This window comes from Trachinotus anak, unplaced genomic scaffold, assembly GCF_046630095.1.
Source record: "Trachinotus anak isolate AG129_WGS33_773 ecotype Australia unplaced genomic scaffold, CSIRO_AGI_Tana_v1 ptg000025l, whole genome shotgun sequence".
Lineage (NCBI taxonomy): Eukaryota > Metazoa > Chordata > Actinopteri > Carangiformes > Carangidae > Trachinotus > Trachinotus anak.
The window spans coordinates 1200253-1226037 of record NW_027273876.1 but is presented as its reverse complement, the minus strand read 5'-3'; the positions used below and the strand labels follow the sequence as shown (position 1 = coordinate 1226037).

At 42.1% G+C, this 25785-nt stretch overlaps 1 protein-coding gene across 5 annotated transcripts in view; it reads left to right on the top strand.

Moving 5' to 3' along the window:
- The window catches only part of grid1b (glutamate receptor, ionotropic, delta 1b), a 455594-nt gene that overhangs the window by 352847 nt on the left and 76962 nt on the right, over positions 1-25785 (top strand). For all 5 annotated transcript variants that reach the window (XM_071462859.1, XM_071462860.1, XM_071462862.1 and 2 more), the window contains one exon: positions 20898-20951. In XM_071462859.1, the coding sequence (XP_071318960.1) occupies positions 20898-20951 (54 nt within the window). The remainder of the gene's footprint in view (positions 1-20897; positions 20952-25785) is intronic.

Here is a 25785-nt window from a genome sequence, read left to right as displayed (position 1 = left end):
AAAATTATTAAAAATATTTCCAGAAACACTAAGGAGGAAATGACCTCAGCTGCAGCCCAGGATTCACTGGAGTCTTTATTATGACCCATGAGATTCATGTTGTGGTGTCAGCTGTTGTCATCACACTTCAGTTAAACACACACACATACACACACACACAGTTACCTGCAGGCTCCTCAGCACCTGTCACACCATGATGTGTGTTGACAACTGGAATAGGAGCTTTGCATTTAACAAATCTGTCAAACACACGATGGATTGATTGACTTCCTCGACGCCACCCAGCCCACACACACAGTCGAACCGCACAGTCACGTACACACACAAAGTACCCAAACGTGATCTTAAACCAGCTTTCCTGCAGCAGCAGCAGTGTATAGTCGCACCATGAAGAGTTTCTAAAACACACACACACACACACACACACACACACACACACACACACACTTACACACTTTTTTCCTAGCAAACAGGTAATAGTGTCATTTTTCACAGTGGAGCCGGCGTCTCTGGCCTGTACGGCCCTCATTAATCTCCTTAATGGAGAAGTAAGTGATCGGAAATACAGGCTTTAATCATGTTTCCTCTGCCTCCTCGTTCAGGGCTGAAGGTTTTCAGCTCGACTCTCTGAGCTGCTTTTGTTTGGTCAGTTTTGTTCTTTTCGTGCCTCTCACTTGATCCTCGTGTTTCTTGACTGACACGTCTGTTGATGTGCAGAAAGTGACAGGAAGTTATTGTCAGTGTGTCGAGATCAGAGGGAAATCTCCAACAACTGCAAAGTTGTAGTAGGAAATCAGAGCAGAGGCATTAAACACACTCTGTGTTGATGACCTGATCCCCGGGTCGTTGGTGGTACAGGTAAAGGTGAGGTTGAGGGATTGCAGTCAGAGAGCTCGTCCTGACTCTGGACACTGGAGCCTTCTCCTCTTGCAGGGTTGATCTGCGGACATGCTCATTAGCTTTAGCTGCAGTTGCTCCTCTCAAATATTATGATTCTCTTGGTACAGCGTCGTCCCCTCTGGATAAATGAGGCCTGGTGCCTGAAGACAATTTCATTAGCAGCTTATAAAGGATTTATAACCACACTAGAATAAAAGATTAATTCTTTAAAGCTTGTCTTTTCTTCGTTTTATCCGTTAGCCCGCCTGGTGTTTACTCAGCTCGTCTCTTCTCTCTGGCCGGGACTATTTTTATGATTATTTCCTGTAGTCGTCCTCTTCGTTGGTCGGCTGCTCATTTTGTGTTTCGTTAGTTTTCAAGCACTTTGTTTAGAAATAAAGATCCACACTGAGATTAAACTCTACGATTCTAATTTGTCCTGAAAAGTGCAGACTGAAGGTGAAGTTAATGATTAGCTGGTTAATGGTCTCCTCCCTGTAGTTAGTGGTGCTGTAGCTGTGGTCACTCAGTGATTTTCCTCAGTAATAACTGAATCATTGGGAGCACTGAAGAGAAGGGAAAGAGCATTTCAACTCCCAGAAGCCCTTTGTTGCTTGTTTTGGCTGAGTTGACATGATCCTACATCACACTCTGCATCCTGATGAGCTCTGGTGCTGGACTGAGCTCACTGCTCATTTGCATTTTACTTCTGACACCACCACCAACTTACACCATCATGTTACATTCTTTATCCACCAACCACATGAATCCTGGTCCAGGACCTGCAGACTCTGTCAGACAACATAAGTTTGTGAACCACGAATACAGAGATCTCTGCTTCATTCATGTCTCTGGTTACTTTGTGGGTATTGTTGCCCTTTGTGATTGTGCCTGTGAGCGGTGCAGTGTGCATCAAAAATCACACTCACTCTCAAAGTCATAACTAACTTACAGCTTGACACACAGACATGAAACACACACGTTTACATTCAGGGGGACTCGCACTTTCTTTTATTCATGTCCATCATGAATAAAAGTCCCGAAATCTTATCGTCCAGAACCTGCCTGAAAATGATCCTGTTTTTAAGTTTTCTTCAGTATCACAGTAATTCAGTGACTTCTGTCTGTACATACATAGATGCACTGCTAACAGGAGCTGATAATAGCTAATTCAGCATTTTAATGTTATCAATTTGCCAAATAGTAACAAATATAGGCCCAAAAACAAAAAGCTCAAACAATTTTAAGTGGCCTGAAACCTTAGTTCCCTTTAAAAACTCTCCTCAAACATGCATAGTGCTGCCTCTATGCAACATGATGGAATTTCTGAGTAGACTAACTTATTCAGAAAATAATAATATGTGGCATGTCTGGCTGTTATGCAGCTATGTAGTGAGTTTGCTAAAAGCCACATGCAGTTTTCCACAGGGGACATAGTTTTTCACTGGTTCAGTGGTGGAAAACATTTAATGTGAAGTAGCAGGAAGAAACGTTAAGTTTGCATTAGCAGTAACTTCAAACAATACTGACCTGCCCACACATATGTACATTGATGTACATTGTAGTTATTTCTTCTGTCTGGAAAATTCATCCCTAAATGTTTCCCCAGGTTCAGCTGAAGCTGTGTGGTCGGGTCCTGTTCTGTAGTCTGAGTCAATCCACCTCCTTCACTGATATTTCAGTCCTGCCACTAGTGGCTGAAAGCCGTTTTGTAAGAATACTAATGTGCATGGCATTTTTTAGATTAAATGATTATCATGTTAGCATTCGACAGCTATAGCCTGCAGGAGTCCCAGCCCCAGAGGTGCTGCCCAGCCCTCATGGTAGCTGCACATGACAGCGGTAGAGAGCTCAAATGATCCTGTATTAGCTTTTCATTAAGACAGTAACACGCCGCAGTGTCAGACGGATTAATATTCATGTAACTGTGGAGTCAGAGACGCAGGAAAACATCCTGAGCAGGATTTGAAGCCGTGGTGTGGGTTGATATTCATCTGTGTTGTGGCATGTAAACAGCAAAACACTGAGTCGCTCTCTCTGTTTTCTGTGTCCCTCTTTATCCTCATTATCTCTCTCATCTCACACTCACACTCACACAGGGGAACACAGCCATTCAGATGGTGTCAAGTTGTACCAGAGCAGCCATTTTGGCTCTGCTCAGGGAATCAATGGCCCATTCTGTCTCTGGCCATATTGTGTCTGAGAGCTAATCAGCCACCCAGGCCCCATAATGGAGGCAAGCACACACACACATTAACCACACTCATACACACATTTTTTAAGGGAAAATGGCGGGGCCAAGAGAGAGAGACACCTCAGGAGTGCGGCAAAGAAAGGAAAATAAAAGCATCAGCAGGCTTGTAAGAAAGGCAGAGCTGCCAGAAATCAGATCCGTCAAACACGCTGTTGCATACAAATGTGTGTGGAGTCCGTGCAGTTACATCACTGATCTCCTAGCAACCATGTCCAGCACAGTAGATGAGGTCCACTGCAGGACTGGCAGCGTTCGAACAGAGGTGTGTGTCTGCTTTTGTAGCTTCTCATCCACAGACAGAGCGAACACTGTCTCTGTGTGACGTCTTTGTCTCTCTGCGATGGTCCCTGAGAAAAAAGAACAGCACGCATTTTAAATGTCCTGCTTAATTCAACAGGTGTGTGTGTTTGTATGGATATTACATGTCACAAGAGACGGGTAGAGACAGGTGGTGTGTGTGTGTGTGTGTGTGTGTGTGTGTGTGTGTGTGTCTGCAGCCATGCAAACGTGCAGGCTCTGAGTCCAAACCTTAACATTCAGAAATGTTGCCACTTTACAAGATGGTCCAAACTCGTCCTCATTTTACAGAAATATAAACTTTTCAATGCTTAAAAATTAGTCCTCATAAAGCAGCCAGTTACACACGCACATATAGACATTATATATCATGTTTTCAAACCTATGAAGGCCACCATTTAAGTGTTGAACACGTGTTTGCACAGACATTTTCCCATGAGGCCTTGGGAGCAAATGGTTCTTCAGTGTAAATGTCCAAGGTCCAGTGGTGGAAAACACACACTCTCACTTACAAATCCATAAATGTTGTATCGAGGCCACTAAATGAGGCGATGTGTACTTTGTGGGCTCTGGAGAATTTGCTCAGTCGTACATTAGACGAACATACAAACCTCTGTGTTTTACAGTTGCCCCTCGTTCCCTGCGTCCATTTTCAAATGAATACTCTCTTCATAATACCAGCTCTTTAGTTTTATTTGTGTAATTTCAGAAAAATGCTAAAATCGCAAAATAGTATGATAGTATTTGTCCAGCTGTCATAACACAGTAAAGCTATTTGCTACATGTTGTATTTTAAGTCTCAAAGAAACCTTGTGATTTTCAGTGGAGTTGGTGCGTTCACACTGTAGGTCAACACAACATTTCCAATAATTTTGCTCAAAACCAATTTGGCAGGTAGATTAAAAAAAGTAAAACATAAAGAAAACTCACATCTACTGGTAAAAACAAACATATAAGTTTGATCTTTAAAGGAAGGCTCAGTGATTTATTGAAACAACAGCTTACATTTGTTTGGGACTATTTTCAACAGCGGATTAATCCTCATGTGGTGCTGTAATGAGTTTTTGTTGCAGCAGGACAATGTGGTTGGGACTGAATTTGAATAAACCACAATGTGTGTGTTCATCGTGATGAACAGTGAACAATGTGTCTTATAAGATATTTGAGGCTGTGGATACAGACAGTGGTGAGTTGGATCAGTTCCTTGTTTGGAGAGATGATCACTTCCATGCTGTGGTGTTGCTACTCCTGCCGCCTCCGTGATTATATACCAGCACTTATTCATTTTCACTTTATCTCTTTCGTAGCCAATCACATCTCAGTGTCACTTAATGTATTTTTCTGAATCTCGTAAAAAAGATCAAAACTTATTTTCTCAACCAGCACATTAATTCCACCCACTCTCCTCATCCTCTGTCTCCGTCTTTCCCAGCATTGTCCCATCTGCATATTATAATTGAGGTCGAAAGCGTCTCCGTCTGGATGAGTCTGTATATATTTGCTCTGCCGTGACGACCCTTCATTCGTGGTCATTATGCACCACACTCCCTCACTATGTATGCAAACTAGATGACAGCTGGACATTGGGCGCCCGCCGTCCAATCAAAGCAGAGTTTCAGTGGTGAGGTCAGACGTCATGGAGGCTTCTGGAGACAGATCAATAACTACAACGATCCCTGCGATGTCTGTCTGAGATGTTTGGTAATGACCCTCGCTGCTGCCGCTTCTATCTGTCTCTCGCCACGCCGCCGCCGTGCTTCTCCTATGAATAAATCGAGCCTGATGAATGCCAAAGTGGTTTTAATGTTGTGACTGGACTCAGAGGAGTTGGTCTGCTGCTTGTCCAATGTTTTGGAATCAAGAGGAGCAACTTTAAGCCTCACTTGTCCATTTTAATGCAGCAACAAGTTAGTTTACTTTCTTTACTTTCTGTGTTGTTAGTTGTGGTAAGTTGTTAACTTTGTCAACAGAGGATACAGTTGGGAAGGTGAACAGAGGATTTGTTGCTTAGTTAATTAATTTGCACAGTGAGTGTTTTGCTGCACTGTTACTGGTTTATTTAGAAGAGAAGTGTTTCGTACAGGACTTCAGTTGAGTGGATCAACGCTGCCATCACTTGATTGCTTGTCTCAGAAACTTTTTATTTGTTTATTTGTCAAGTGCTGCAGAATATTTTGTGCCAAGATGGAAGTTTTCCAGAGACTCTTTGTTGAAGCACATACTCCTATGTGGTTCAGTCAGTCTACTCAAGTAGAAAACAAACACAGCAGAAGTGCGAGTGCATTGAATTATTCAATACTGAGATGAAACACACACGTTTCCACCTAATGCATACTTTCCTTTTTTTGTGCCAGGTTATGTTGTTACGGCGACGTAGGGCGGAGGTCGGGGTGGTGGACACGTCCAACACTGGACTATAACTCTAATCTGAGAGTCAACGCTGTTTCTTTACCTTAAGCTTGTGCTTGTTACTGTAACCATGACATCGAAGGTCCTTTAACCTTAATGAAGTATGGATTTTAATCCAAACCCTGATCTTTCCCTAAACCTAACCAAACCTTTACCTGGGATCAGTCTTCAGATGTTGGAGCCACAAGGGAAGCAGAGATTTGCCTTCATTTCAGCTGTAGTGGCCACTAGTGTGTGTGGACAGGGGTGTCCACTGATGTCTCTCTAATTTTCAGCAGACAGGACAGTGCAGAAGACAAATGTACTTGCTCATCACCGTCTTTACCAGAACCACACAGAGTCACAGGTCTGGAAGTGTCCTTCAATCCAAACTGTGTCAGGCAGACGCCCACTCAGGTTCACACCACACGTGTCGACTCTTTATGTGTCCGTCCATCTCTGAAGCCCTGCTGCCTCGAAATGAGCCAGGTGACGGTGGTGAAGTGGAGGCAGAGTGTGAAGCTCTGACGGGCAAGAGACATGTAAACATAATAAATACAGAGGTTCAGTTCACTGTATAGATTTTACCTGTCAAGGTCTTTATGTTCATTTCTGCCTCAAACTGCAAACATGCCAAAGAGTGTGTGTGGAATTCAACTAGCTGCAAAGACCAAAGAGTTAATGGTGACTCTTCAACAGGTCTTCACTGTACCGTTTACATGGAAGTGGAGCGATAGTGGCTCAGTTGGGAGTTTTTCAGCAGACAGATTGGAGAGTGATGCCATGGTTCCCAGTTGGTTCCCAGTTTGTGCCCAGTAACTGAAACATTTTCTCTCTTGTGGAGCTGCTGGAAATGTCTGGATGTGATGTCATTTACTCTGTGTTTTGCCAATTACCCACAGAAACACACACAGACTGATAAATAAAACCAAAATGCATCTCCAGTGTGTTTCAGCTCCAAAACGACTTTGTCTCATTTTTTCCCTTTTGTTTTTCAAACTGAGCAGAAACAAAGATTCAGCCTCTTCCAGTAAGAAAAGTAAAGTTTGACAGTTCCTGTTCTGGAAGATGGTGACTTATAACCAGAAGTGAATTGTGCTCTGGCTCTCCACACCTGGCAACCCGTTCATTTCATCCCCTCCTTAGAGAAAGAACACACTGTGGCTTTGTGTGTTGGCTGTTGCGCTCTCACACACTCCCACAGCCACACAAAGGCCTGACAATTTAACTTCCCTGCAATGAGATGCTGTATATTTTCCCAGAAAACATGATAATTAGAGCACAAGCTGTTCCACAGAGGCAGAGACGAGCGGGAAAACAAAACCTGTGTGTGTACAGTGAACGTGTGTATGTGTTTGTGTGTGTGTGTTTGACACAAATTGAACTGTCAGAAGTGAACTTTTTCACTTTATCAGATGTTACTGGACTGAAGTACATTACTTAAATACAACATATAGAATATAATAATAACATATATAATGTATTGTAATCCCTCAAAGACAAGCTGGTGTTATGGTCATTGACAACATCAAGTGACCCTCATCTCAACAGATATTTAAAATTAAAAGCCTGTAAAGACGTTGGGTGTGTTTCAGTTAAAGTTGCTTTATCTAAAATACAATTTTCATGTTTCCCTGACTTGAGCATTTGCCTTTGCAGTTCAGTTGCACCACCTTTTACAAATTTGCACATAGCCATATGTTTTTAACCCTTGTGCATCCTTTTAAAAAATGACACTAAACATGCATGAGGGTTAAAAGTTATAGTTCATATTTTGTTGGAACTGATGCTTTTGTTTGGTGTGAGTGTTAGTGAAGATGTATTATCATATTTTTGATGGTTGATATACTGTATAGCTGTGTCTTGTATGTCCATGTAGGATGGGTCAAGTGTCTCTATAAAATGCCACAACAATCCATCCAGTGGGGGTAGATGTTTCAGCCTGAACCAAACCAACCGGCAAACATCTTCTTCCCTGAACCCAAACCCTGAGACGGGTTAAAACCTGGTGACGAGTATTCAAAAACTTTGTCATTAAACATAATCAGTAGTTCTGCAGTTGGATAATACCAATGTTGGTCTGATTATAGAGCTGGAGCTGGAGTCTGAGTCACAGCTCTGAAGGAGAGTGGCTGTTCAGAGTATCTCACACGTCTCTGCTGCTTTTATCAACAGTTTCGTTTTTAAAATGATTTGTCTCGTGTAATGACGCTGCCTCATATTTCAATAATCACTCTTCTCAAAATTAATTGAACGGTGGATGAACATTACACACATTCCTCTCTCTCTCTTTCTCTCTCACACACACACACACACTCTCTCTCTCAGACGATGTAATGATCTGCCATCGCCCTCTCCAGACCTCCTTATTATCATGCAGCGAGACACCTTTACCTGCTCTTTAAAATGGGACGCTTCAGTCCCTCTTCAATCTCTATCTCCATCCTCTGTCACTCGCCCACTCCGTCTCTCTTTGTGAGCAGTTATAATAGGATGGAGGGATGAGTGACAGCCACGGACAATAAAGGAGAGAGTGAGTGTGTGTGTGTGAGAGAGAGAGAGAGAGAGAGGAGGAGGAGGAGAGTGAGAGCGATGAGAGGCAGAAACAGTTGTATATGGTAGTGGTGCAGAAAAAACCATTTATGGCTAAAGGCTGTTACAACCACTAATAAAAAATAAATAAAAAGTCCAGGGAAGTGATAATGATCCTCTATACGTCTCTTCATATAGGCAGAATGTACATATATGCTTTTAGTCCTGACACATCCAGAACATTTCATTCACTCAGGAGTTCACACAGTTCATTACAGGAAGAAAGCTGAAGGAAAGAACTGACCAGCGGGAAAGCATCATTAGAGAAAATCAAATGCCAGGCAGGTATAAGGGAACAAAGCACTGCAGGTCATCTCCAGTAAAATCAACACAACCAGTCCTCCAAGAGCGCTGGGCTGAAGGTTGTTCAGAGTGGTGGCTGCATGATGCACTTTGACCCCAAATGACTTCTTACCATAAAGAATCAGTCAAAAGCAGCAGGAGTCAGCTGATGATGAATTCTTTGAGTCTCTGGCCTATTGTTTCCTGGTGGCGTCAGAGAGAGCAGCTACTGATGTCATGCACCTGTCAAGTCAAGTCGGCTTTATTTATATGAACCAATATCACAAAGCACAAGTTTGCCTCAAGGGGCTTAACAACCTGTACAGCATATGACAAACACTATCAGATTCAGATAAGGGACAACCTGCGCAAACTACATAGAAAGCAACAGAGCAGGGAATCCTCTTCCAGCAATAGAGCCAGATCCAAAACATCTGGAATGAGGAACCAGCAGCTAGAGGAGGGAGAGAGAGAGAGAGAGAGAGCGATGCAGTGCTTTTCAGTTCACAGTAAACAAACATGGACTATATATAAGGACTGGCGCCTGTCTGCAGAGACGATGATAACAGGTACAAGGCCTGGACTAATCAAAGAAGAAGTAACTGAGAGTTAATGGAAGTCTGGGTTTAAAGGGCCCTGTAAGCTGCTGACTGGACACACTGATGTTTACACCACGCCATTAAAAAGTTTTTATTTTGCAATGGTCCAAATCTGAATTTATCCTCCTGTTGACTTCAGTGTCACAGTTTTCAGTTACAGTTCATTACTATAAATGATAATCAATAATAACTTATGTCTAAATTTTAATTTATCCTTATTTATGCCAATCAATAAAGGTTGGTATTTCTTCCAGTGCAGTGGGATCTGAGTGTCAAGTTTAAAAGTCTTTTTATGATTGATTCCAGTTTTAGTGCGACATACTCTATGGCAGTCTTTCAAAGCTCAGTATTTACATATTATTTTTAATGTAAAGGATATTATTCATTTACCTACAGCCAGTCTCTCAGGAGTGGTAAAATTAAAAAGGTTCCTCACTGATTTATCACAGCGTTCTCAGAGCAATGTCGGACTTGTGATGGATGGTTTAAAAAAAGATCAAAATCGATGCAGAGATCTCGTATTTTTTATTCCACACATTAAACACAATACAACTCGAGTGCTGACAGTTGGGTTAGAGAGCCAGTGTGTTAATGGAGCCTGCAGCAGGGATGAGGGCGGGCTGCAGAGGTCTGGTAGGTTCACTTCTTTCCAACACCCCCAGATTTTTTTTACTTTTCAGCCTTCAGACCTGACCAGCGCTGACTTCACAGACATCAGTCGAGGACATTGATGAGGCTTCACACAGCTGCCTCTGGAGACACTAAACGCTTTAAACTACTGTTTTCACATCTGCAGCCTTGACCCTGTAGACACCTGGAGACACCTGCTGATGTAGATGTCCCGTATCTTTAAGAGCAGATGTAAAATATTGAGGCAGCTTCAAAAGATGACCTTTTCCATATAGTCCACGACATTTATCAGCTGTAACAACATCACCTGATTTTAAGCACAAAACAAAACCTAAAAATCCTTTTCACTGCATCTGAAAATAACAGCCCTGAAATAATGACACACATATGAGGATGAGTAGAGACTGAAGAAAAAAGATGGAGGCAGTGTGAAAGAGAGTAAAGAGTGGAGGCAGATACAGAAGTGTGTGTGTATGTGTGTGTGTGCCTGTGTTCGTCCGAGTCATTACATGCCTGCGTGCACATCCAGTCTATCTGCCTATCAGCCTGTGCACCAGCTATCTGTAGCCCAAATATAGCGCAGGGGGCTCGGTGTGATTACCACTCAGCCGCACCGCTGCCAGCCTCCCGTCGCCTGCCGTCTCCTTTAATGAAGCCCCTCTCTGAAAAGGTCACTGCGGTCCCCGGTTATGAAGAGCCATAAGGCGGCCATCTTCCTCATATTTACGCCCCAGAAATGCCACACAAAAGGTGACATTAGAGAACAAGTTTCCTGCAGGAAAAGTTTCAAAGACAAAAACGCTGGTACTCAGATCCTGCAGTGGTTCAGCTGGAGGGGGGGGGGGGGGGGGGGGGTGAAGTCGTGCTCATGAGTCATGAGAGCAACATAAGCACATTGTTAGTGGAACATAAGTATCATAATTAGAGAGCAAAGACAGTGAGGGTGGAATATTTGATTTAATAAGAGACAGAAGTTCAAGAAGCAGACTTTTCACAGTGGTTTTAATTCTGAACTAAAACAGCCAAGAAGTTTGAACAGTGGAAGAAAATTGGTGACAACAAGGGAGGAATTTAACCTCCAGCTCCCAGGGAACTGGTTTTACTGGTCAGAATCCAGTGTGAAAGGTAGAGAAGAGTGAAGGTGAAACAGGAAGTTACAGTTCTGTCAGTGGTTGTTTTTGCATCTTGTAACTCATTAAAGCCTCTTCACCAGCTGAGACAGGAACTGACTGAAAGATTCAGTCAGTAACATTTAAGATGATTGGATGAACAATGATCAGGCTCAGGCTGCTGTTTGTGGTGGGACCCTGTGACACCTACATCACATCATGTTCTGCTGGACACTAGATCACCCTTTTGTCTACTGTTTGAGTGTTAGATCGTCTGCTGTACAGAAGCATTGTTAAGTGTTTTTAATCTCTTCACTGCTTGTAGTGTCACTGGTTTCCACCACAACAAACTGGTGAAACCTTGAAAGGTGCACATGCTTGGTTTAGATTTTTATTCTTATTTCACCACATTTCTCTCATGATTGTCAACTTTTGTTTGGAACAGACCAGAATCAGACAAAATCAGTGGAGGGACCTGAAATATTCAGTGTGATTAATGTTTTACAGGTTGATTTTCACAGCAGACTGATATCATCTTAAACCAGCGGCTGCAGGTTAAAATGTAGAAATCTGAAATGTTTAAGAATGAGTCTAAACCACAGACATAACGACGCACACATGTGATTTGTAATTAATTAAACCAATGATTTGATGAAAATGTCACTTTAACATGTGGATGATGTTCTGATCCTCTGAACCCTCCTGAGATCAAACAAGCTGCTACAGGATGTTTGTTTTGTGTGGATGTGAAACTGTAAAATTGTGTGAGGTTAAAAAAAAAAAGAAAAACAAGGAGACTCGACATAAAATATCTCACCTTACACTTCTTATTTTTCACCCTTTACAAGGTGAAAAATTGGAATTCGCACCGAGTGAGTTGCTTCTTGCAGATTTTATTTTGAATTTTTTTCTGCGTTGTCACTGAGGCGCGCACACACACACACACACACACACACACACACACACACACACACACACACACATTTCATTGGATTTTTAGTACACACATGACCATCAGCTGGCTTGCTGCCTTATCAGAGTCTTCTCCCAGCCACTGGACTCCCTGTCATCATGTCTCCATCACCACAAATTAGTTGCTTTGCTAAACAGAACATTCGTTTAAGTTCACTCTCTTTCCCACAATGTGCTGACAACAGTTTCACACCTCACATGTATACTCTCTGCCCTGGTTTACTAATTCCTCGATCACTAACCTGTGTATTGTTGCTGTTTACCACAGCAGAGAGAGCTGTTTCTACCTAAGTGGAACTCCACACGCTCTATAAAATTGATCTCATCTCTTAAACTCTCTCTGGCTGCTGCCAGAATTATCTGTTTTCTCCACAGTTTTTTTTCCCGGCTGAAGTTCAGACCATCACTTCTCTCTCTGAAGCTCAGGCCATACGAGGTGTCAGAACTGCTCTTGTACTCAGCACAGATCCAGCAGAGCGGAGGAGGCAGGAGACTGAAACGGTTTCTGAGGTGGTGGTGAAGACTGGTTTCCATGCCTACATGCAAGTGGTTAACAGGGTCTCGTAGTGAGTTTTGCAGGGGCTGTTCACCCCCACTCAGGACTGAGCTGCCGATCGTCTGGGAAACGGCTTCATTTTGCAGTTTATTGATTATATTTATCTTTGTGTGTGTGGTTCAAGTTTTCACCAAGTCTGGATTAATTTATGTCACGACCCCTGAGTCCAGGATGAGTCATCAAAGATATTTTACAAAGAGAGAAAAGAGAGAAAATTTGATCTTCAGTATATACACTCAAACATGATTTTGATATATATTCACATATGTACCAAGAGGTAGCACTGATGTTTCGTCATCTTTTAACTTCACATCCAGCTGTTACACATCAACATGATCATTCAGTGGAGTCATGTTTGTGTCACCTGATGAATCTAAATCCAATATTCACTCTTCTTTTAGCTCTGGGTTTGGTCTCCACCAGCAGTTGGAGGTGGTCACAGTTTTAATACTGACTAGTGTCTTTGTTGACGTTCTCACAGGTGTCGTCTTATTTCACTAAGATATCTAATTAGTGATGTTACTGACGTCTTGTGAACAGACTGATCAGTGGAACGTAAAAGCAGAAAACCTCCAGCTCATCAAGTTCTGCAGTTTTTTTCCTTTTCAGTTCTAGTCACTTTACTGTTTGAACATCATCCTGCAATAGCAAAACAGGAGACCTCCCCGTTCTCTGCTCCCTTCTTGTCCTTCGTGAACTCTTGTCTTGTGAAGAGCTGCTTTTAGTACAGCTCTCATGGGCTTTGGCTCCCACAGAGAGGATGAGGAGGCTGACAAAGCGAGCAGCAGAGGACGAGCGCTGGAAGTATCTTTACTTGTTCTGACAGGATCAACTTGACCTCCAGTCAGTCCTGGAGTCTCAGTGGCCTGGATGAATGGTGTCATGTTGCTGTTAAAAGCAGCGCTCCCTGAAGTACTGTGACATCCTGCAGCTCAGGGTTGTGGGTTTGTGCATTTCCTCAGTTCACGCCCCAGTGTGTTCTGGGTCTTCTTTCAGGATACATATATATCTAATGGAAGTAATCCAGGAGACACCCTCTTAGTATTTCCTCTTGACCCAGAGAAGCAGACTCCCACGACTTTAAACCTGTTCACACACTCACCTCTGAATGGGCAGTTTATTTTCATCCATTTTCACTTTATTTACTTTATTTCCAAGCAATGTTTCTCTCATTCAAGTCACAGTAGCTCATTAAAGTTATATCATAGAGAAGTGATTGGACTTCAAATCAAAACTTCACAGGATCCCTTCACATCTCCACTGTTGGGGTCGATGACTGTGGTTGGGTGTTAGCAGATGAAACAGAAAGAGTTTCCCCTCCGGCTCAGCTCCCTCCCTTGGTGTGGTGCATTACTGTGGACACAGTAATCACAAAATAAAGACCGACTTCTCATCCCAGGCAGAAAATGATCATGTCAGTCTGTCGTCTTCAGTTGATCTCAGATGTTCTCTGGTATTCATTTCAAATTAAATATTGTCTCTGTTCTTGAGTCCGCCTTGAACAGATGTTCTTTTCTCTTCAGCCCGTTGTCTGTTCTTCTCTCTAACCTATGAAGACATCCTCGGCTCTTTTGATTCTCTTGAAAAAACTTTTTTTCCTCTAAAGTTTAAGAGGAATGCTTTCTCCGAGAGAAAGAGACATCTCTTGCCATTTTCCCATCAGATTCAAATTTCTCTCTGTGCTTTCTTCTTTGTGAAAAGAAAGAAAACTACAGAGAAATAATGAAGAAACAGAGAAATGGGAATTCCTCATATCAGAGAAATGAAAAATTCAACGCTGCGCTTTTACAAGTTTATTTTTCTAGTGTTCATTTCTAGTGTTGTTCTCTTGTAAGCATCATTCTCGGGGGTTTGATCCCAGTCTGTTCCATTAACATGGTGTTAAAAGCAGCCTGTCCCTGTTTGCTGCTGCTCCTGCCGCCTGTTAATTCTTGTTGTCAGGACTATTAAGCCCACAGAGAGAGAGAGCGAGGGAGGGAGAGGCAGTAGAGCGTAATATAAACCAGCTAACTCCCTAATCCCCCTGTACTGGACCACTGACATCCCCTGAGCCCGGCTGCTAGCTGCAGAAACAAAATAGGAAAACTTTGAAAAACACACAAGACTTCCTCCGCTCTGCATCTTTATCATTTACAGTCATTTCACATCCTGTCTCCATCCGCGTGCGACAGTTTCTTAGCATGTCATTAAACATGTCGTTCTCTGGTACTTTGTATTGCAGTTGTAGTAGTAGTTTTTCTTTGGAAACATTTCTGCTCCTTCATGTGTTGTAAATGACTTCAGAAGATTTGCTGCAGCAGGAAAGTAAGTTTGGCTTAATCTGGCCTAAGAATAATTCAAGAAATTGATTTTAAAAAATTGCTACTGGAATTTGCAGCTGTACTGTTTCACAGTGTCCTGTTATTACTGCTGTTCTAATGCTATCACGTCGTGTGCAGAGTGGAGTTAGCTACAGATTTACTGAGCTGTCACTTCTCTTACCACACATTATGTTCTGGCTCTTTCAGAGGTCTGTAAAGTGACAGAATCTTTGAACTTCAATCACAACTTTTCAGAATAAAAGCTCCCAATTAACTTGAAATAAAGCATTGCTGCTAAAAATGAACTTTCTCATTTTATTTGTAGGCAAAATAAGACGCTGTCCAAGTGCAGCCTGCGGCCTGATTCTTGAATGTTCATGTCTGTCGTTCACTCTCCACATGGAATATAACTAAATTTCGGGTTGAGGCTGCCATTTTTCTCAGTGTCAACTAATCCCATTAAAAGACCAGAACCAGCTGTGTATTCGTCTGATTTCTACCATGTCTGTGAGTCTCAGCTCTGAGCCACAAGTTACTACTCAAGATGTAAATCTTTACAAACACCTCACAAATATATAGTTTCAGTAATTTACTAAAACAGCTGCTCACTGTAGTTTTGATCAAACAAACAGGAGGAAATAGTGCATTTGTTGGGGACTATTTTCAGTGGCGGATTAATCCACACTTTGTGATGAAGGAGCGTGATGAAGGCAGTGTAACCGTGTGACTCACTGATGTGTTTAAATAGTTTCTGGAAACAATGAGGCTCTGTGGCTCAGAGGACTCACATGTACCAGGCTGTGATTCATGCAGTTCTTGTTTTTGGGATCAGTTCATTGTTGGTTTGTATCTTTTCATTTGATTTGCCAACAATGAGACAAATCCCGACTTCCACTCCTCCTTCGTGTTGGCTTTTGCCGGGAATATAACCATGATACTGTGTGATGCATTGATGCCCACATTTCATTTGTCTGTTTTCTCAGTCCTGTATTTCTCTGAGCCAAACAGCTGCTTGTTTTTGTACATTTTCAGAATGGAAACTAAAACAAGTTCACATCAAAACAGCATCTTTACCTAGAAGCAGCTCATCACTCAATATTTAACAGAGTAACCCTGATTCTGTCTTGCAGCTTTCATGTATCTTGGCCTGTGTGATCAATACCTCATCAGCACCTGGTGAGGTTGATGTGCTGCTGGTGGAATTTAACAAGCGGCTGCTGAGCAGGGAGAAGTACAGCCATTCAAACACTGCGGTGTCTCCAGTCTCTCAAACACCGCTGGCTCTTATGTTGTTTATTTGCAACCTGTTGGCAGCATTTTGATCTGTGAAAAGATCATTAACTGCCCTGTGATTACAGCGGTGCACACAGGTTTGTAAGTTCTGGTGTTTTTGCAGAATATCTGCAGCTCAGGCCTGTTTGTTTATCTGTCAGCGGTGCATCATCTCCAGGTTTTTCTCCATGACAGTTTGATTTGACTCCACAGTAAAAGCATTTTAGCAGAATGTTTTTAAACCTGGAGGAGACGGTGTAATCAGTGTTAACATAGCAGCTGTCAGGGACTTTTTTTAATCCTAACGACCCCCAGCTTATTTAATTAGACGTCGATGTCAGGTGTCAAAGCTGCAAATAAACACAAAGCATTCGTGGGCTTGACGAGCGGTGAGAAAAACTTATTTGTTTTGGCAGGAGAAGGGTCAGTGGACTCTGAAGGTCTCTGATGAGAACAAGCTTTTAATTGAAGGGTGTTAAATATAACTGCTGTCTCTCTGTGTGAGTCTCAAAGTCAGCACAGAGTCTGTGGAGGAGGGAGAGTGCAGATATTTCAACAACAGAAGAGAGAGTTGCACGGCTCCTGGTGGAGAACTGACCGCAGACTGTGTTGATGCAATCATTTTGATCTTTCATGTTTTCTATTTATTTATTCATTCTACAGCTTGACTGGTTTTGACTGTCTCAGTGAACCTGCTCAAAGGGTTCACCTGTACTTCTCAGGTGAACTGTGTCAGTGATCTGCTGACTGAACTTTGGTTTGGTCGATAACAGAAATCTGTGTGTGGAAACTTTGGTGAAGTTCAGTGCATTTTTGCTCGTCTTTTTCTTATTTGTTCCACGTCTCTGAACAGACATTCAAATAATACAGATATCTTTTTGTTGTAATGGAGACAGTTGCTCAGACGTGTGAGCTCATTGCTGTCAAACCACAAAGTAAACAGTCCAAGTTATGGTTAAGGTCCATTCCATAAAAACACAGCAGAGCTGATTTGAATACACCCAGAGACACGCCCTCCTCCTTTTTCTGTCCACACTGTCAAATTTTAAGTAAAGGCAATAAGATAATCTTTGAAAATATGTATGTAAACAGTCTATATCACTGTCAGTCACAGGAGTCTGGATTCTCCCAGTGCAGGGAGAGAAAACTCATAAGATGTAAACACTGTCAGCTGCTTTCTGATCTCGTCTTTTTAAAAGAATCTCGCCCCGAAACTCAATTTAATCATAAAGCTCCAGTGTCTCTGCTGTTTGATGGGAAATTATGATTAAATCTGAACATCTGAATATAGATCTTTCATGCTGTTTTTGTCCAGTTGACTGTCGGAGCACACTGGGAGACTGAAACCTAAACATCCCCTCCAGACATTTGAAGATGCAAAAGCTTTGTCTTGAGTCAGGGGCCACGGCCTACAGAGGCAAGGCCGAACCGCATTAGGTGGTCTGGACTCTGGAGGCTTCCCTATTTATCCAGTCTGCCATATTCATAGAGATTCGACACCGGCGTGAATCTTGGGATAGGTTGGGTCTTGAAGGATCCACCCATTGAAAACTTTGTTGCCTGGAAATGAAGGATTTCTCAGCTGCATTTGAAGGAGCCTTTGAAATGTTCTTTAAATGCCGCCTCTGAAGGATGAGGCTCCTGAACTGAGACGCAGCTGCAGTATAGAAATACTCTGTAATAATGCACTGATATTAATATTGGTCAGATATATATTGAATAATCCTGCAAACAGTTTAGCAGCTGGACCTGTCCATTCTCAGTGTTTGAGACCAGGAAGCGTCAAGTTTCACATCACACCTGAATGAGTTTCATACTGGACCTGACTGATATCACAAATCCTGCAGAGAACAGCTGGTCAGCCAGACGTCTACGGCTTCACATCAGTCACGGAGATACTGAGGATGTCTCCAGTCTCTGCTCAGTCCTTGTTCCTCAGAAAGATGCAGTGACCTGAAGGCCTGATGCTCCGTCATGTGTCAGAGGCGAAAGAAAACAGCTAACAGTCTGAAGTTAAAGGTTTACAGCACATCCCTGCTCCTCAGGCCTGAGGTCTGCGTCATTCTCTCTGTGAGTCGTGCAGCTCCTTGCTCTCACTCGCACCATGTTTCTCACACATTTGTGTGGCTGTCAGTCATCTGAGTCAGCCCTCATCATCGTCATCCTCCCGCCCATCACCTTGGGGCTGACTACTGCGGTGTGACGGGTCGCGGTCAAGTTGTGACCTCGTCAGATGACACAGCTCGCCTGTCGCTGCCGAACTGTTGCTTCACCTTTCAGGGAGTATTCACAAAGGAGCTTTACTGCCGACCTGAAGATGGAGATGTAGCTCAGACGCTGTGCTCCGGAGAAAAACATCTTCACAGCTGCTCACAAATTTGGTTTGATGACCTCCTGACCTTGTATATTCATAACACTCAGAGGATGAACTCTCTACATATATCCACTTCACAAATTTTCCTCCGTGCCAAAATGTGGCACAGTCTGTCAAATAGATGTAAATGTAATTACTTTCTGAGACTCTCCTTCTTTTGAGTGTCTCCTGGTTTAAAGTTTTATATTCATTGTTTTATCAAAAGTTTTTCAGGTCATATTTTGTGATTTAAATGTATTGCTTCAGTTAACAAAACATTGTTTTCCGCTTGGTGTGACATCATCATGTTGTGACTGACTGAAATACTAAAGTCCTGTAAAGGCAACTTTTCTCCTCTGACTCCATGATATCAAACCTCAGTCAAACAAAAAATAATGAAATAATAATATGTTTTTTTATATTATTAGTTTATTATTATTATAATTGTTACAGCTTTCTGTCAAGTGCTGATGAGTTTCCTGTGAGCAGTGTTTGTTTGTTTGCACTAGTTTTTGTTCATTTTCACTATCGTGCTTTGTGTGTCTCTTGAAGTGGGCGGGACTCATGTCTCCTTGTCTCCTTGTCACATGACCACTTTCCAGTGTTTGAAATAGCACAGCTGTATCTTATGGACTTTATGTCCTGATGAACACTGTCCGTCTGTCTGTCTGTGACGTATCTGCGACTACATGTGTTTTTACCTGGCTTTTGTCACCGTCAGAGATGAGCAGTTTGCAGCTGTGAGACAGAGAGGGAGCAAAGACCATCAGAATAACACCAGTTAAGAATAACAGAGTTACATAAGATGAGGAGATGGAAGGATGAACTATTAGAGGTCTGCCTCTGTCTCAGGTGAGACATGTTTGTTTGTGTGTGTGTGTGTGTGTGTGTGTGTGTGGATGATGTTGTCAGTGATCAGGATAACCCATGTGAAAGGCCACAGCCCTGCTGTCATAATACACTTCACATTACATCTCCTACCTGGAGATATTACACCTGTCACCATAACCTTTACTGGTCCCAGATGGACTGTAGGCGCGCGCACACACACACACACACACACACACACACACACACACACACACACACACAAAAATGTCATCTTTACTTTGCTGCCTTTATTCTCCATCCTGTAGAGGAACAGTGAAGCAGTTTGTCTCCTCCAGGTTTTTACTGTGAGTTGTTCACTGTGTTGTGTTGTGTTGTGTTGTGTGTGTCAGTGTTTGGTGATGTGGAAGCCAAATGAGAACCTGTTAGAAAACATCTGGCAGGCTGAGCCCTGAGGACAGAGAGCAGAGAAGTGACACAAACAGATACTTGTGTGTAAACAGTCATGAATTGAAGGCAGCGCACTGTGTGTGTGTGTGTGTGTGTGTGTGTGTGTGTGTGAGAGAGAGAGAGACACTGAAACTAAATGTACTGTAATGAACTGGATTTCACTGATACTGAACACACACCTGCACATAAACTCACCCCCTGCTGCAGCTCTGTGCAGCCACAACACTGAGTAAGTGAATACGTTTCTTTGTGTTGAACCTTTCACAGACACAAAATCACAAAGTGTTTCTACATCAATAAAAAAGTACAAAAGTTCCAAACACAGACAACAAAAATAAACCAATAAACAGCAATAAAACAAAATGCAGCAGCTACTCAGACAGGAGGCCTGTCTGAATAAAACCTTCTCAGCTGGTCCATAAACATTTCACAGGAGTCAATGATGAGGAGAACCTTCTATAAACTGGGAGCTCTCTCATTCTGGTTTTATAACGGGTTCGAGGAACAGCCCGTCCCACGACTGCGACTGCAGGATTACATCATTTTATCTCTTTTATCATCTCTGTCATATATCACAGTTCATCATATTTCACTTTAGTCATTGGTATTTCAGAAAACGCCTCTTCAGGTGGTGTTTACAGTCTGTAGTCTGCTCTCTCTGATGATATTGAAACATGAAAACTTTCCAGCTCGGTGCTCGGTGCAGGGTGACCTGCAGAACTTATCCTCTTCTAAGCTCCGCTCCGCTCTGTGCTATCAGCTGCATGCTTGGCTATCATCTGCAGGGTGCTGCATGTTATTAGGATTATCACAGGATGGCAGAGGACCAGACGAGCTGCGGGTGCTTTGATAAGTACAAACTACTCGCTCCGCTCTCTCTGAAAAGCTCTTGTTGTGCGACATTTTGGCAGGACAGCCCATTGTGGAGAGAGCAGAGGCTTAGTTGTTGTTTGAAGTGGTGAACTTTTCACACGGTGATCAGACACAGACGAGTGAGAACAACAGCAGATGAAGCAGCTGTGGTTCAGTACAACAGTGATGACATGCTACATGCTACATGCTATGTGATTAAATGAACTTTAACCAGTCCTTGTTATTAACCCTGTCTCTTCCTGTCTCTCTCTCTCTGTCTGCAGGCAGTGGAAACAAATCTGGCCTCCAAAGACAGTCACTGGGTGTTTGTGAACGAGGTAAGACATTCACAGCGTGTGACACTAAACTGGGTCAGACATACAGTCAGCTGTCTTCTCCACCATATGACAAAATTATTCTCCAGCTATATTTACTCCTGTGGCTGATGCAGCACCTCCTTACAGCCCTGTCAGCTGAGCTCAACCGCCCCCTTATCAACACCACACATTGTGCTCAGGGTTCAGACTGCATTTTACACTATTAATTACATTTTTAAAAAGCTAATTACATGAAAATTAATTACAATCCAAAAGTGTTTTGATGAGTTTGGTTAAGTTTGCATTTGTACTATTTGACGTAGCAGAAGCTATTTTAGCTGTGACTTTAGTTGCTGTGATTTCACCAGCTGGTCTGTGTGATCTTCACAGGCAGAGACGTGAAGAAGAGAAGCTGTAGCTTCTTCTGTTTGTTTAAAGCATCTCTGTCTTGTTTCCTTCTAAACATGAAACTTTTTCCTATCCGGTTGTTTTCTGATCACAGTCTCACTCCTGATAAACCGCACCACTCAGACTGGGACTCACTGTTTCACACCCTCAGGCTTTTATTTGGTGCCAACAGAGTTCAAACGTCCTCACTCTTAAAGTCAAGACTAATGGTCCGGAGCTGATTTAAACATCTCTCTAAACCCAACACAGACTCTCTGAAGCAGCGTTTAGTTTACATGACACAGAGAAGCACTGAACTCAAGGTTGGAGCTTTTAGAGGTTTTTTCAACATCAGGTCAAAATCAATTCAAGTCTGATTGGAATGAGTGGAGGTGAAAAGGAAAATCACAGCTGGGGTTGACACCTCCAGAGCTCTGACTTTTCTCCTGATTGTGCGGTTTGTTTTTTTTTGTTTTTTTGAATTATCGTTCCTTCTTAATTCCTCTCTCTGCCCTCAGTGTCCATACTCAGGCATCTTCCCAGCCAATTAACTGAGCTGACAAGAGTGTTAACAGCATAATTCAGGGGGAGACGTGGGGGAAGTGTCATCTGCTGAAGGCTGAATACAAAAACCTCAGAGCTGCTTTCAATGCCAGATTTTCTTTTTTTTTCTTCTTCTTACCTCCCAGCTTGGTACCAACCTCCTAATCCACTTAAAATTCTCTGCTTTGTTCCAAAGTCGTCGTTTAACTAATTATACTCTGCGTTTTTAATTAACCAAAAGAGAAAATGCTGTTCAGAGTCCTCAGAGTTGCTCATTCACCGCTGCCTCTTTGGGATTTTTGGCACAGTGTTTATGATCAAATGCGTTTCTTCTGATAAATGCGTGTTTGTCCCGGTTCCATTTCAGATGTGGGCGCAGTGTAGCATCTCATACTCGCTGAAGGCGTCTCTTTTATCAGCAGAGTGTTTAAATCATTCAGAATTATTCAGCTCCATTAGTCTTTTCTTCCTTTCCCCTCCCTCCTACTCTCACACCTTCTCCTCTTCCTTCCTTCCCTCCAACCAAATGTTGATTTCTTCAGTAAAATCTTTAGTTTCTTCCACATCAAAAGGACCTGAAAACTAAATTGAAAGTAACCACTGAAAACGGAAACTGTGTCAGTCACCTTCAGGCTTTTATTTGGTGCCAAGAGAGTTCAAATGTCCTCACTCACAGTTCTTCAGGCTGCACTCGACATGTTTCATACTGTACTGTAACTTCCTGAAGCAGAAGTTTTGAGCTCAAGGTCACAGCTCTTCTGGGAAGGTTTTCTCACCACAGTGGGTCATATTCCAGTGCATGATTTTAACACAAAATTTGTTTTTATTTTCATCAACAAATAAAAGGTAAATGATAATTCTAAATACAGCAGGTTTATAGTCTTAATTCAACCACAATCTCACTGAAATTTAAAAAAACAACCAGCAACACATGCAGGCAGCATGTCGTCCTTCACAGATTCTCCTATTTAGCATTTTATATAAACATTTAAAGCTCCATCCAGTCTAAAGGTAGATGTCCACGTGTTTGTGATTATAAAGCAGGTCTAGGTTCTATATTAATACTGTGAAAGTATCAAAGCCTCAGTCCACAGAGAAATGCACACAGCCTGTATTCAGAAACTGAGCCTTAAAACCAGCCGTCAGGACTTCTGGAACTTTGTGATGTCACAACAAAACAGTCACCGCCCTCAGCCACGCCCCAAGCCCCGCCCACATGGACTCACCATTCAACCTTGCAGGATTTGGTTTCTCTGAGTGTTTACCTGAAATCTGCTATATTTTTATTGGCTCACTCAGAAAACAGTCAGCCAATCAGAAGAGAGGATCAGAGCCTATACATGCCATCTTATGGATATCAACACTTCAGATAAAACACTGGAGAAGATTAAAAGATGGGACCTTTAATTAATGGTTTAACACATGAATCTAAAACGCACATATAAGGATCATTTTAAATGTTTATTCGTGTAAAGTATTTGTTCTAATGTCTCATATAAAGACATGTTTTATGTTGTTATAACTGTGTTTTACTTAAATGTTCATACAGCAGTCTCCACTTGCCTTGCCCACAGGAGGAGTTCCAGTTGTTAAGAAATATATGAATAAACACTTATATCAGTTTCTAACTGCATTATAGAATGTTATAAACTATTATTAAATGTTTAAGGGGCCAATTTCTATGCTCCTTAAAATAAGGCCACTTAAAGTAAAGTGTGACTTATTTATATAGAAGATAACATAATGTCGGTTTAACGTTATCAAGGCCTTTTAATCTAATGTTAAATTCAGCCATCTGGTATTTAAATGTGTGGTAGGAATGAGTGTGTGCCCCTTGATCCCCACCAAATGAATATTACCACAGTAATGTTCTGTGTAATGACCAGAGGAGCTGAAACAATTAGTCAATTAATCAGTTAGTTGATCAATAGAAATGTAATCAGCAGCCTCTTTGATAATTGATTAATTCAGTCATTTGTCAAGCAAAAATGTCCAATCATGTTCGAGGCTCGAGTGGAATTCAGTGGAATAAATCAGTTCTTTCTGTCGCAATAAGAGACGATAAGTTAAAAGGCTTTTGGTTTTGATCAATTCACATTGAGCTCTGGGAAATAATTTTTCAGTATTTCTTGATATTAGAAAATAATACGCTGTTTAAGTTCTCAGTAGGTGAGAACAACAACCTGTGATTGTGGTTAATGGGATTCAGCAAAGATAGTGAAAGCTGTAACTTTAGAAAACTTAGAGGACATAAAAATTATAAATGTGACTGAAATTTCACCAAGATGTTAATTTGGTCGACTAAAACAATTCAACAGAAAAATAAGATGAAACCTGGAGGCGTCAGGACAAAACTAAATCTGCTAATGTTACCTCTGCTTCCTGCTCCTCTTCCTCCTCTTCCCTCCACACAAGCCTCATGTGAAATCCTGTGTGTTACAGCAGGTGAATCAGACTCTCGTCAACCTCCAAACCGTCTTCCTGAAAACCTTCAGCCATCCTTATTCCGCCCCATCTCCTCTGTCTCCCCACCCGTCTTCCCCCGCTCCTCTGAGGATTTGCAGCGTCTTGTGTGTACTGTGTCACGGAGCTCAGACAGGGAGCAGAGGTGGTTTATAGTCCTGGATGGCAGTGCAGTAAGATGTCAGGTGTCTTGTCAACAGGTGGAGGCTGCAGACAAGCTGATTTCCATTTCCTTCTCTTTCCTTTCTTCTGCCTCCTGTCAGTCCCTTCTCCTCCCTCCATCCATCCAGTGTTCAGGTTCATGGAAAAGAGACTCCTGCATTTTCTCTTTAGTTTAAGTGAAACTAACAAAAGGTCTTCAAGTAACTGTAGCCGTTATCTTTGTAATTTCATTTGCAATTTCAATTTGAAAAATATAAACCACAAAAAACCGCAGACTGGAAACTGGTATTCAGACTGGTTATTCATTCTAACCAACATCGACAATCCCAGATCACAGTAGAGTGATGTTAGCAGACTTTTATCTGTAGTTTCTTTTATCTCCAGTTTCTTCTGGGGTTCAGCATCTTGCTCATGGTCGATGAAAATGAGCCCAGGATCAAATCACCGATGCTACTGTAACCGGCCAACAGCAACGATCTGTTTTACAGTACTGATAATGTCAACACCCACCGAAAGCCAGAAAAAGGTCTAAGTGTTTTTTACTAAATGACTAACTGTCAGTTCATCTTAATTCTTACCCTACATCAACATTTTCGTGCACAGGCCCAAAAAATAATGTTCTCAAAATAAAAAGGTGAGTGTTCGTCAGCTCTTTAGATCACAGTCATAACCATGGTCTTCTTTGAAAGCGAATTAAACCAAAAAGTCAGAGTTACAGAGGCACAGACATGGTAGAAATCTCCACCTTGTTTTGGGGAATAAAAAGGGGAATAGAAGACCTGTATAGCACCTTTTATATGGAAAAAGCCAGAGCCACATGTCTGACCAGTTCTGTGTCAGCGGTTGTTATAGTCATGTTATAGTCATGTGAATCCTAAAGAGCTTTGCACAGATGGAATCAGCTTTCAAACTATATTGAATCTGTCCAATCGTGTGAGTATTTCAAAAAGATTAATGTTCTGGTAAGTTGACTGTTTCCATTTGTAAAACTTCATCTTTCATTCTGTTTTATTCTCCAGTGGAAAATTCTGGCTCACTTTGGTACAATGCAAGTTTTTGATAATGAAGGGTTTGGTGAGCAGACCTTCATCAGGGTGCCTGTTTCACAGCTTTCTGTGCAGTATGTGGCAGCTAGTAAACTGTTGTCTGCCTTTGTTTTCTCTTCCAAATAAATCTGACGTACTTGGATGTTTCCAGCCTCTCTGACCATCAGGCTGTTCCTGTTTCTTGACCTGTTTAACACCTTGTTGCCAGATCTCAGCTTTAATCCTGAGAAGTACTTGGTGAGAGAGAAGCTGCT